Genomic DNA, 11,747 nt, shown 5'->3' on the forward strand with positions numbered 1-11,747 from the left:
CAGGCCTGTCATTTGAAATTTGAATCTGCTGAGTATTTCCAAATTGCAATCCGAGGCCAGTTTCAAAAATCAATAGGGACAAATCTACCTGGCCAAATTTTACCAACTTGATATTGTTGGAAAGCTGAGAGTTTTATCTACACAACTACACTGGTTTCAACCCTATATCTGTTGTAGAATTAAAGTAGCAAAAATAACAAGGCAGGGACTTTTGTGCCTTCAAGCAATTATTAAAAATCAACCAAAAATGCTATTCAGTTGATTCCAACTCCTATAGCTCACATTTAAGTTGCACTAATTTTTTCTGCAAAAATATGCCAAGCTTATTTTGAATGATCATGGCCTAGTTTAATTAAATGACTATATGGCTATTTCTAGTCAATGACATTGTCCAAAACTATTTAAAAATCACATGGGAGTTTGTCTCTCATTTAAATCTTGTCATGAACATTTCACAATGAGATAGAGACCCTGGTCCATAGGTTCTCATATGATTTGTTTGATGATATTAAATCATTACCATGTTAGGATTAAATTGTATGAGGTGCTTCACCTCATTTAAATCATTTTCTTAAATGATGAGTATGAAGAGGTTGACTTTGGTCAACCTAGGTCATATATTCATCATGAAGGAAATTAAATCTTAAACAAGATTCAATGAGAAGAAAGTATTTCTCCCAAGAAATAAATAGAAACCCTAATCAACATTTGTAATGAGAGGAAATTATTTTTCTTTAAATAGAAAACAAAGTCAACCAATATGATAATAATATGGTGATGCTAGAATAGCTTGTGTAAGCCATTTGTGTGATTAGTCTAGCACTTAAGTATTGTTTGGTGATTGTATCCTCGTATTCGTTTATAGACGCTAGTACCAGAGACTATCAGGAGGAGGAAGTTTTCTACCAAGAGGAAGAAGAGGAGAACTTTGACCACTACCAAGGCAAGCTAATATTCTTGCAAAGTGCAAAGCTCTACCAAGAGCAAGGCACACTCATCTTTTCTTATGCTTCATGAACCCATCCCAAGTTTTACTCTTTCAAGTTTTCCTTTTGAATATTTAAGTTTACTTTTATAGTTAACTTTTGTCTAAGTCTAGAGTAATACAAGAGTATCAAACTTAGCCTAAAAAGCATTACAAGTAGTTAGCACCCCGCATGACTAGTTGCTAGTGCTAATACTAAAACTTGACTACTCTAGATGGGAACATGTGACTTGAAATAAATTTGAAACCTTGGAATGATGATTCATTCCATTGAATGACTTTTGAAGGTGAATATGATTCGGAGAAGATAGTGATTTTTGATTAAAAACTGATATTGTGTTGGATGCGATACCTTTCTAATTTTTGAGTACCCCCACAATACCTGATTATGGGTAGGGCTTAACTAGAAATTTATGCATCTTAGTATGGGTTCCCTCTGAACACACATCATAGGGGTTATGCCGAGGCTGCCTCCGTTGTTGAGAAATGATGTGAATTGAGGTGAATTGTACGGCCAAGCCCTGTGCAGTTCCCAGGTTGACGGTTGGTCTTCACTGGGAGGCCAAGCTCATGGGGAGAGGTGCTCATACTAGGGTTTGTAAATGAAAGGTTATGGTTGATGATTCGCGTACTGTATTACGATGATTCGGGGTTATCCCGACGGATGAAATCAAATGTTGTGGCACAAGTGTGCAACCTCTGCAGAGTGTAAACCTATTCGAATAGCCGTGTCCACGGTTACGGACAATTGGAAAGGCCATACAGTTTCCAGTGTCAGAATCTTGAAAATGCTGATAAAGTGAATGGTGAATGGTGACTTGTTTTTGGAATCACAACAGAGTTGTGGGAATGACACTAATGTTCCCACTGGAGTTAGTTAGCACATGAAAGATTCTTTATCAAATACTTGTGAACTAAAATTGGCTTTATGCAAATAAACTAGAGCTTAGCACCCCCTTTACTAGAATTGATAGTACTTACACCAGTATTAGTTTGCGAGTACTTTAAAGTACTCACGGCTGTGTCCCTGGCTATTCAAATGGCCGGACTATGAAGAAGAGCAGCAGTACCAGGAGGACGGACAGCAAGACGCCTACGACAACTAGGGAATCTTCTGATGTCAGACGTTGGCCTGTGGATTAGATAGTCCATTTCCGTTACGCTTCCGTCATGTAATATGTTCGTTGATCAGTAGATCAACTATTTGTGTAATATTGGATCATGGGATCTATTTGTAAGACGACTTATGATATTCAACTGTTATGTCTCGCAACAACAATATTCCTGGGATTGCGATGTATGACATAACAGACATCTGGACGTAAAAATCCGGGTGTTGACAGAAACCCCGCCACATGCAACGACGACAAAGGTGCGGAAGATACGCTCCGACGTGGCGCGCATCTGTGGCTCGTATAGGTACACCAAGTACGGCCTTACGCCTCTGCTCGCGTTCATCCGCCGGGAGGCGAGCTTCTCCTCGAGCTTGCGTCGCACCGCCTCCGCATCCGCCCCGAGATCACACGCGCCTCCGCCGTTGAAAGTGGAGGTAGACATGGTGCCAGGTTTGCTACCACGACTACGTCTAGGACGCGGACCTCGAGCAGGTCACCGCGATGATCGTGGGAAGGGCGTCGGAGGCTGAGGCGCGGAGGTAGGTGTTCGTCGACCTCGGCTCAAACGAGGAGGAGTGAGCCGCCGCACCCATCACCACCGCGGCAATATGCTTCGGTGAGGAATCCCAGAGCTGCAATTTGGTAGACCAGTATGTCGTGATGGTGATTTTCGTAGAATTTAGGATTGCTTTTGCTATGCAATGGTCCTGGTGGCAATGTTTAAACTGTTTGTATGAAGTACTAATTATTTTTTGCAAAACTACATGTTTATTTCTCCGGGGAAGTCTTTTTTTTACAGGTCTCCTGAGAAGTCTTTTTTTTATTTAATTAACAGGTTCAGTCCACACGAGCGCCTCCGGTGCAGACGCCGCCGCTTCACTGCTCCACCCCTCTCTCGCGCAACTTCTCCGGCTCCAGGGACGGCAACTTCTCCGGCAACTGGCCACCGCATCCTCCCACGCTACCAGATCGACGCCCACCCCATCCTCCTCGCCCTTCCTCGCGCGCCTCCGCAGATCTACGCGCAAGCCGCCTCTCGCCCTACCGCTACGCCTCCCTGCCCTACCCCGGTAGTAAGTTCCGTCTCCTCTCCTTCTACTAGATCAACCCCCCTCCTCCTCCTCCGTGCACACAATCTCCCGTCCCCCCGATTCTGTGACTAGGCCCGGACTGAGATTGATGTTCCATTTTGAACGATCGCCTCTTCGGGCGTCGATTGTACTAGAAGTTCTGTAGAATTGAATTCGGTAGGTCGTAGATTGAATTCGGCAGGTCAGAGATTTAGAAATCTGCAGAATTTAGATTGCCAGACCCCTTATGAATGCATGTTTTTACCACGACACTGCTTATTGCCAAGGATCAAGTTCTGTGTTTCTCGCTTATATATTTTTTGATCGAAATTTCTGGCCCCTTTTAGCATAAACATATGTAGTAACCTGCAGCAAAAATCATTTTGTGTTTATATTATACAGCAACCCGCTGCGCCCCGTGTCACGATTTTGTGAAACGGTGGATCCTGGTGTCTGTGACTGTTTAACACAGATCAGGTCTCATAGTTGTTTTGCGGCCACTATTGGCGGCATCTGGTACTACTTTTTGTCTACCTTGGTTTATTAATTACTTGTGCTTATCTATGGCTAGCGGAGCAATGGATTCTGGCTCGGACGGTTTGATGCAGTGTGTTTGCGCTCCAAGGATACTTCTCTATGTTGTTAGGCCAGCTACATTGTAGTGCGCATTAAGTCTGGCATTTTGCTAAAAGTGATGAACCTTTTTTACTTCAGCCTATGATGTTTTTTTCTCGTATGGTCTGCTAAGCATCTTTTCTGTTGTTGTGGTTACATAGTCTCATGCCATTTGATTCACAACCTGCAGGGGGATTTTGTTTGTCAAGGGAATGTCTGCCTCGGAAAACCAAGATGCTGAAACCAGCAAGGACACTGATGATATGAAAGCAGATCGTCCTTGGAACATCATACATATACGCTTACCACCGAGGAAGAGTTTGTCCGACGCCTCCCTCATACTCAGCAAGAAAGTACCTAGGAACACTGGAAGTAAGGAAGTACCTGAACCTATTACTGACAAACCAGGCAAGGGTGAGGCAAGCAACCATTCCCCAAGAGCAGGACTGTGTAACAAGGCCAGTAGCAACATCATGAGCAACACAATGTCTGCTGAATCCGAGAGTGATACCTCAGGTGACAAACTGCTGGAACTGGATGATGAAGCAAATGTCAGTGCCCTGAGCAAGAACCTGAGAGTCTCTGCTCAAGAACAAGGAAGTGATGCAAGCAGTTACGCTGCTAAACAGGGATTGTGTGAAGAGGCCAACAACAGCAACAACAACCCAGGCATGATACTTGTACCAGTTCTTGAATTCCCTGAAGATAATAACGTCAGCAGCCCAAGCAAGAACCATGCAACCACCGGAATGCAGGGTGAAGCGGAACGTAACAACTCCCCAAGAAAGAAACTGTTCTATGATACTGACAGTAAAGTGGCGGATGAAGAGGGTAACAGCCCAAAGTGGAACATAACAATCTCCACTGAGCAGGTGTTTGAAGGATCTAACTACCCCATTCCCACCAAGCTGTCTGATGAGGTAAAAAACAATGCCCCAAGCAGTAGACCAACTGACCCAGCTAACAAAAGCAGCCCACACAAGAGGCTTACCTCTTCAGTGCAGGCTACTGGTACCAGCCAGAACATCCCTGGAATGAATCTTTCTCCTTCTGTTTGCCAGGCTGTGGAGCAAAGTACAAATGGTGCAAAGATGGAGGTCATAAAGGTGTATCAAGAGTTCGAGGAGAAGGTCAAGCAAAATGTATACCTTGACAACCTCTATCACCAGGATAAAAAGGCTAAGACCAACCCAAACATGACGCTGTCAATCAATGCTATCGAGTGTGAGGTGTTTGAAGATGCTAACTACCTCATTCCCACCCGCAAGCTCTCTGATGTTGCTAGAAACAAGGCCCCAAGCAATAGACCAACTGATCCAGCTAAGAAAAGCAGCCCACACAAGAAGCCGCGTACCTCTGCTCTACAGGCTACCTGTACCAGCCAGAATACATTTGGGATGAAGCTTTCCACTTCTGATGGCCAGACTGCTAATCAAAGTAAGACTGCTGCAGCTTTGGAAGCCACAAAACAGTATCCTGGGCAAACTAACAATACAGGATGTAAGGAAGCACCTAAACTGATTAATGATAACACAGGCAAGAAACTGACAACCGTTCCACAACAGGGTGAATTAAGCAGCCAGTCCCCAAAAGTGGGACTGTGTGATGGGGTCAATAGAAACACCTGTAGCAAGACACTGTCTGCTGAATCTCAGAGCGATGTCTCAGGCGACAAAATACCAAATGAGGCAAATGACAGCACCCTGATCAAGAACCTGAGGGTTGCTGCTGAAGAGCAAGGAAGCGATGCAAGCAATTACGCCAGACTGTCTGAAGAGGCCAACAACAACATCCCAAGCATGATTGTTCTTCTACCAGTTCAGGAATTGCCTGAAGATCATATCGAGAAAAACCCAAGCAAGAACCTTACAACCACCGGAAAGCAGGATAATGACGAGCATAACAAGTCCCTAAGAAAGAAACTGCTATATGATACTGATGGTAAAGTGGAAGATGAAGAGGGTAATTGCCCAAGCTGGAAACCAAGAATCGCCGCTGTGAAGTATGAGAAAGTGTTTGAAGAAGCTAACCATCCCGTTCCCTGCAAGAAGCTGTCTGATGAGGCTAAAAACAATGGCCCAAGCAATAGACCAATTGATTCAGCTAACAATAAATCTGTGTACAAGAGGCGGCGCACCTCTTCAGTACAGACTACTGGTATCAGCCAGAACACCCCTGGAATGAAGCTTTCTGCTTCTGTTAGCCAGGCTGTGGAGCAAAGTACCAACACTGCGAACATGGACATCAGTCGCATCACAAAGGTGTATCAAGAGTTTGAGGATAAGATCAAGCGAACTGTATACCTTGACAACCTCCCTGACCAGGCTACAGAGGCTAAGACCAATCCAAGCGGGACGCCGTCAAAGACTGCTATAGAGTGTGAGGTGTTTGAACGTGCCAACCACACCATTTCCACAAAGAAGCTTTCTGATGTTGCTAGAAACAAGGCCCCAAACAATATACCAACTGATCCAGCTAAGAAAAGCACCCCATGCAAGAAGCCACGGACCTCTGCAGTACAGGCTGCAGTTTCCAGCCAGAATACATCTACAATGGGGCTTCCCATTTCTCATGGCCGGGCTGTTAACCAAAGTAAGTGTGCTGAAGATTTGGAAGCCATAAAACAGTATCAAGAGTTTGTGGAGAAGGTGAAGCGAACTGTATACCTTGACAACCTCTCTCACCAGGTTACAGAGGCTGTCATAAAAGCAGCTTTGAGTCAATTTTGTACTATCAGGAAGGTAAGTTTTGTTGTGAACTACACCATTCCCTATAATATCCCACAATCTGCATTAGTAGAGATGGAAACTGAGAAGGATGCTGAAGTTGTGGTGAGTATGCTGCATGACTTCCCTTTTATGATGTCTGGAATGCCGAGGCCTGTTAGGGCAATTCAAGCTACAGCTGAGATGTTCAGTGATCGCCCAAGGAGACCTGGCAGTAAGTTAAAGTTCCGCTGGATGAGCCATACTGATCCTGAGTTTAAGATGGTCAAGAAGTTGAAGTTGCTTTCCAGGAAACACGAAGTGGAGAACTTGGCCCTAATTGAGGTAAAATCCCTATGTGGTTGGACTGTTTTGCAGCATTCACTTTGTCAACCCTCAGTTCTCAACATAGGGTTTTTTTTCTGTTATGTTCCAATTCAGTGGTAATCATCTTTCACATGTGTGTTAAGCATGCTCTGACGCTTAATTCTTGTTTTGGTTCCAGCATGAGCTAGAAGAGGAGAAGTTGGTAGCAGCGAAGCAGCAGGAGGATCTGGATGTCAATTACGAGATGATGGAGACTATGGACAGCGTCCTTGGCATGTCTAATTACCTATCTAGCATTTACAACGTCAATTGGAATGACGTGTTCTGAAAATGGCTACCTGTTCGTGGTCCTCTTTTTTGTACAGCGTGGGTACTAACCTCTGGATACGCCAGTACGATCTGGTTGAAGTTGGCTGTTTAACCGCAGAATCTGAGAGTAGGATGGTTGAATTGTTATTACTTTGAAAAAAAGCTAAACTAGCTCCCCTCTGACTGCCCCCTGTCGCTCACCCAGCCAGACTTGGTGTCTGTTTCTTGAGCAAATCTTGCTGATGAAGATTTTTGATGATTCTGTCTTCTTGACGATGGTCTTTCAAGTTGTTTTGCCTCAATTTTCTTCTTTCTGGGATTTCATGGGGTTAAAGGTGCGTGCCCAGCCTGCAAATTCGTTGTCTCCGGCAGCTAGGTAGAGATCAGTGTCGTTGATCGTCGTCGTCGCTCGGTTTCTGTCCACGAAAGTATCTGTCAGCGCGTGCAAAGGGACACGGAGATCAGGTTCACTATCCTTACTGGCGCAAAGTTGCAGACTTGGGAGAGACATGCTGGCCAGGATTCCGAGCAATCTTTGCTAAACAGTGTTTATGTACAGTATAAACAGTGGGTCGTGCTCTCAGCTTTTCTCCCTTTCAAAGTTCACTTGCTGGAAACACTACGGACAGGGTGTTTCTGCACCCGGGTGCATATGCACCCTTTATTTGAAATGCATATTAAACATATTTCCAAATGTTAAAAAAATAAAAATAAAAATGTCTCGTGTATACCTTGACATGTTACATGTTCACAAAGTTGTTTCAGCAAAAACCGATATGTTTTGTGCCCTGTACTAAAAAACAAATTTTTGGTGTTAAAATAGTCTATTTCTCGAGACATTATTTGTCTTTTTTACACATGGTACAAAAATTGTTAGTTTTACGTGAAACTTTACGCGTACACATAGAACATGTCCCTCTACATGCTAAATTTTTTTCCTAATTTTTTTTACTTTTTGAAATATGTTTTATACATACCACGTGCATATGCACCCATGATCAGTTTTGGTTTTCCGGAAACACTACCTAGTTCTCAGCTTCTCCCTATCAAAGGCATTCCCCTGAAAACTGTGAACTTGTGTCATAAAGATTTTGATGAACAAGAACGAGAAGAACAAAAAGATCAACCCCTTGTGCACATAGTTTTCAAACAAATACAACAAGTATGCAACTATTGTTGTCCATTCCAATTCCACCATTCTTCCATGAGATCTTTTTGAAGCTCATCATGTGTGTGTGTGTCGTCGCACCGAATGATATGGTATGAGGCAATGAACCGGGCAATCATATGTGCGGACCTCCTCACTTGCACGGGAACCCCCATCAAGTCGTAGTGGGTATGATCCACATCTTTTCCGCGATCATCCTCTATAATCATGTTATGCATGATGACACACGCGGTCATGATATACCAAAGGCATTCTTGGTCCCAAAATCTAGCCGGTCCTCTAACAATGGCAAATTGGGCTTGCAAAATTCCAAATGCTCTATCTACATCTTTCCTAGCCGCCGCTTGTGCATTATGGAATTGGGTTCGCTTCTTACCTCTTGGTTGAATAATCGGCTTCACAAATGTTTGCCACCTTGGATATATGCCGTCGGCGAGGAAGTAGCCATAGTTGTACTTGTGGCCATTTGCTTCAAACTTCACCGATGGACCTTCCCGCATTGCAAGTCTTGTCATTAGTGGTGACCGTTGAAGAACATTGATGTCATTGCAAGATCCGGGCATTCCAAAAAAGCATGCCATATCCAAGTCTCTTGGTCGGCCACCGCTTCAAGTACTATGGTGGCATCCTTCTTGTAGCCTTTGAATTGTCCATGCCATGCCGCTGGACAATTCTTCCAACTCCAATGCATACAATCAATGGAACCAAGCATACCGGGAAACCCCCGGTTGGCGTTGATCTCCAAAAGCCTTGTCGTGTCTTGAGCATTGGGGGCTCTTAAGTATGTCGAGCCAAAGACATTGACAATTGCAACGACAAAGTGATACGTCTCCAACGTATCTATAATTTCTGATGTTCCATGCTAGTTTTATGACAATACCTACATGTTTTGTTCACACTTTATATCATTTTTATGCATTTTCTGGAACTAACCTATTAACAAGATGCCGAAGTGCTAGTTCCTGTTTTCTGCTGTTTTTGGTTTCAGAAATCCTACACAGGAAATATTCTCGGAATTGGACGAAACAAAAGCCCAAGACCTTATTTTCCACGGAGGGTTCCAGGACACCGAAGGAGAGACGGAGAGGGGCCACGAGGTGGCTACCCCACATGGCGGCGCGGCCAAGGGAGGGGGCGCGCCCCCCTATGGTGTGGGCCCCTCGGGACCCCTCCGAGGCCGCCCTTCCGCCTATATATTCTCTCCGTCGCGAAAACCCTAAAATATCCAGTCATATTCCACGAAGAGTTCTGTAGCCGCCGCCATCGCGAAGACAAGTTTCGGGGGACAGAAGTCTCTGTTCCGGCACGCCGCCGGGACGGGGAATTGCCCCCGGAGTCATCTCCATCGACACCACCGCCATCTTCATCGCCGTTGCTGTCTCCCATGATGAGGAGGGAGTAGTTCTCCCCCGAGGCTAAGGGCTCTACCGGTAGCTATGTGGTTCATCTCTCTCTCCCATGGTGTGATCTTTATGTGATCATGAGCTTTGTATCACTATTAATCTATGTGCTACTCTAGTGATGTTATTAAAGTAGTCTATTCCTCCTCCATGATGTAAAGAGGACAGTGTGTGCATCATGTAGTACTTGGCGTAGGCTATGATTGTAATCTCTTGTGGATTATGAAGTTAACTATTACTATGATAGTATTGATGTGATCTATTCCCCCTTTCATAGCTATTGTTGACAGTGTGTATGTTATGTTAGTACTCGGTCTAAATTGCAACGGTATTATCTTGGATTATGATTTGATGAGGATATCCCTATGAGTGGTGTTTGTCAAGTACTTGATGAACTTTGAGTGGAGCTTTTGTAGCCACTACGTGATGATTAGTGATTCCAATGGGAGAGTAATTCAGAGTAGCACAAGTGAAGAGAAGTTATCTAATTATCCAATTATGTGATCATTGTTGAGAGTGTCCACTAGTGAAAGTATGATCCCTAGGCCTTGTTTCTAAGCATTCAAACACCGTTTCCAACAAGTTCTGCTACATGTTTGCTTGCTGCCATTTTTATTTCAGATTGCAATTACTACTTATAATCATCCATATTACTTGTATTTCACTATCTCTTCGCCGAACTAGTGCGCATGTACATCTGACAAGTGTATTAGGTGTGTTGGGGACACAAGAGACTTCTTGTATCTTAATTGTAGGGTTGCTTGAGAGGAATAGCTTTGACCTCTACCTCCCTGAGTTCGATAAACCTTGGGTGATTCACTTAAGGGAAACTTGCTGCTGTTCTACAAACCTCTGCTCTTGGAGGCCCAACACTGTCTACAGGAATAGAAGAGTGCGTAGACATCACAAAGCGCTTCACACACAAGACAGAAGTGCTCTCTCCCATGGCCAAATGATCATCAATAAGATCCGCCGGTATACCAGATGCCAACATACGCAAGGCGGCGGTCACCTTTTGATATGTGCTATGACCAAGTTCTCCGGCGGCATTTCTCCTTTGCTCAAAGAAGCGATCATATTTGGTGACCTCCGTTGCAATGTGCTTGGACAAGTTGAGACTCATCCGGAAACGCCGCCGAAAATAGCTTTCGGGGAATATCGGATTCTCATTGAAATACGACCGCATCAACTTCTCATGCCCTTCAATCCTTTCTCTCCACAACTTCTGTCTACCGAACACCGATCTACCAAATTTTGGCTTCTTAACGACGCGGTATGCTAATAGTAGCGATATGTTCTCCTCTTCCTCTTGGTCATACTCGTCATCCGATGAATCGTATGATGAACTCTACAAACATATATATGAAATTACTTAACTATAACTAACTATTGTAGCTAATTGGCGAGTAAAAATCACATGCTAATAGAGGCCGGCCGGCGGAGGTGCATACCTTGCAAGCAAATGGGCGAGCACCATGGGCGCGCCATGTTGTTAGCAAGCTCGAGGACGACGACGACGACATGTCGACGGCGGCGCGGAGGAGAACGCGACGGCGGCGGGAAGGAGGACGCGGAGGAGGAGCGCCGACTACAGCCCGTCGCTGGCGGCGGCGCGAGCGTCACAATGCGGCGGAGCGGCCGCTGCTGCCAGGAGGGGGCACGGGCGAGGCGGATCTACGCCGCGGCGGCGCGCAGCAGCGGGGGCGGCGACGGAGTCGACCGGCGGCGGCTGGATTTCGCGGCGGTGGTAGGTGGGGAAATGAGGGCGCGGGGGAGGGGGTTACTGTGACCTCGGTGTAATGGTGACAGTGTGTGCGCCGTGTGTAACTCCCTTATGAATTGTGGTGTGTTAGTACCTCCTATGAATGCTCACAGTGACGGTGTGGGGCGTTTATTAGTACTTGGGAATACGCCTTTGAGGTGTGCTTTTGCACACTTGCCCAATGAATTTGAGTTCTCTATCCAATAAGAGAGTAGTATGATGAAGTGCTTATATTTATATTCAATTATGATTGCAATGTTGAGAGTGTCCACTAGTGAAAGTATGATCCCT

At 44.9% G+C, this 11,747-nt stretch overlaps 1 protein-coding gene across 1 annotated transcript; it reads left to right on the forward strand.

Moving 5' to 3' along the window:
• Positions 1 to 3,966: 3,966 nt before the first annotated feature.
• LOC127299602 (uncharacterized) lies at positions 3,967 to 7,413 on the forward strand. Its single transcript, XM_051329591.2, has 2 exons — positions 3,967 to 6,835; positions 6,996 to 7,413. Exons 1-2 carry the CDS (start codon positions 3,998 to 4,000, stop codon positions 7,143 to 7,145), a joined length of 2,988 nt encoding a protein of 995 aa, XP_051185551.1. The 5' UTR covers positions 3,967 to 3,997; the 3' UTR covers positions 7,146 to 7,413.
• Positions 7,414 to 11,747: the final 4,334 nt, after the last annotated feature.

This window comes from Lolium perenne, chromosome 5 (genome assembly GCF_019359855.2).
Source record: "Lolium perenne isolate Kyuss_39 chromosome 5, Kyuss_2.0, whole genome shotgun sequence".
NCBI classification, from domain to species: Eukaryota; Viridiplantae; Streptophyta; class Magnoliopsida; order Poales; family Poaceae; genus Lolium; species Lolium perenne.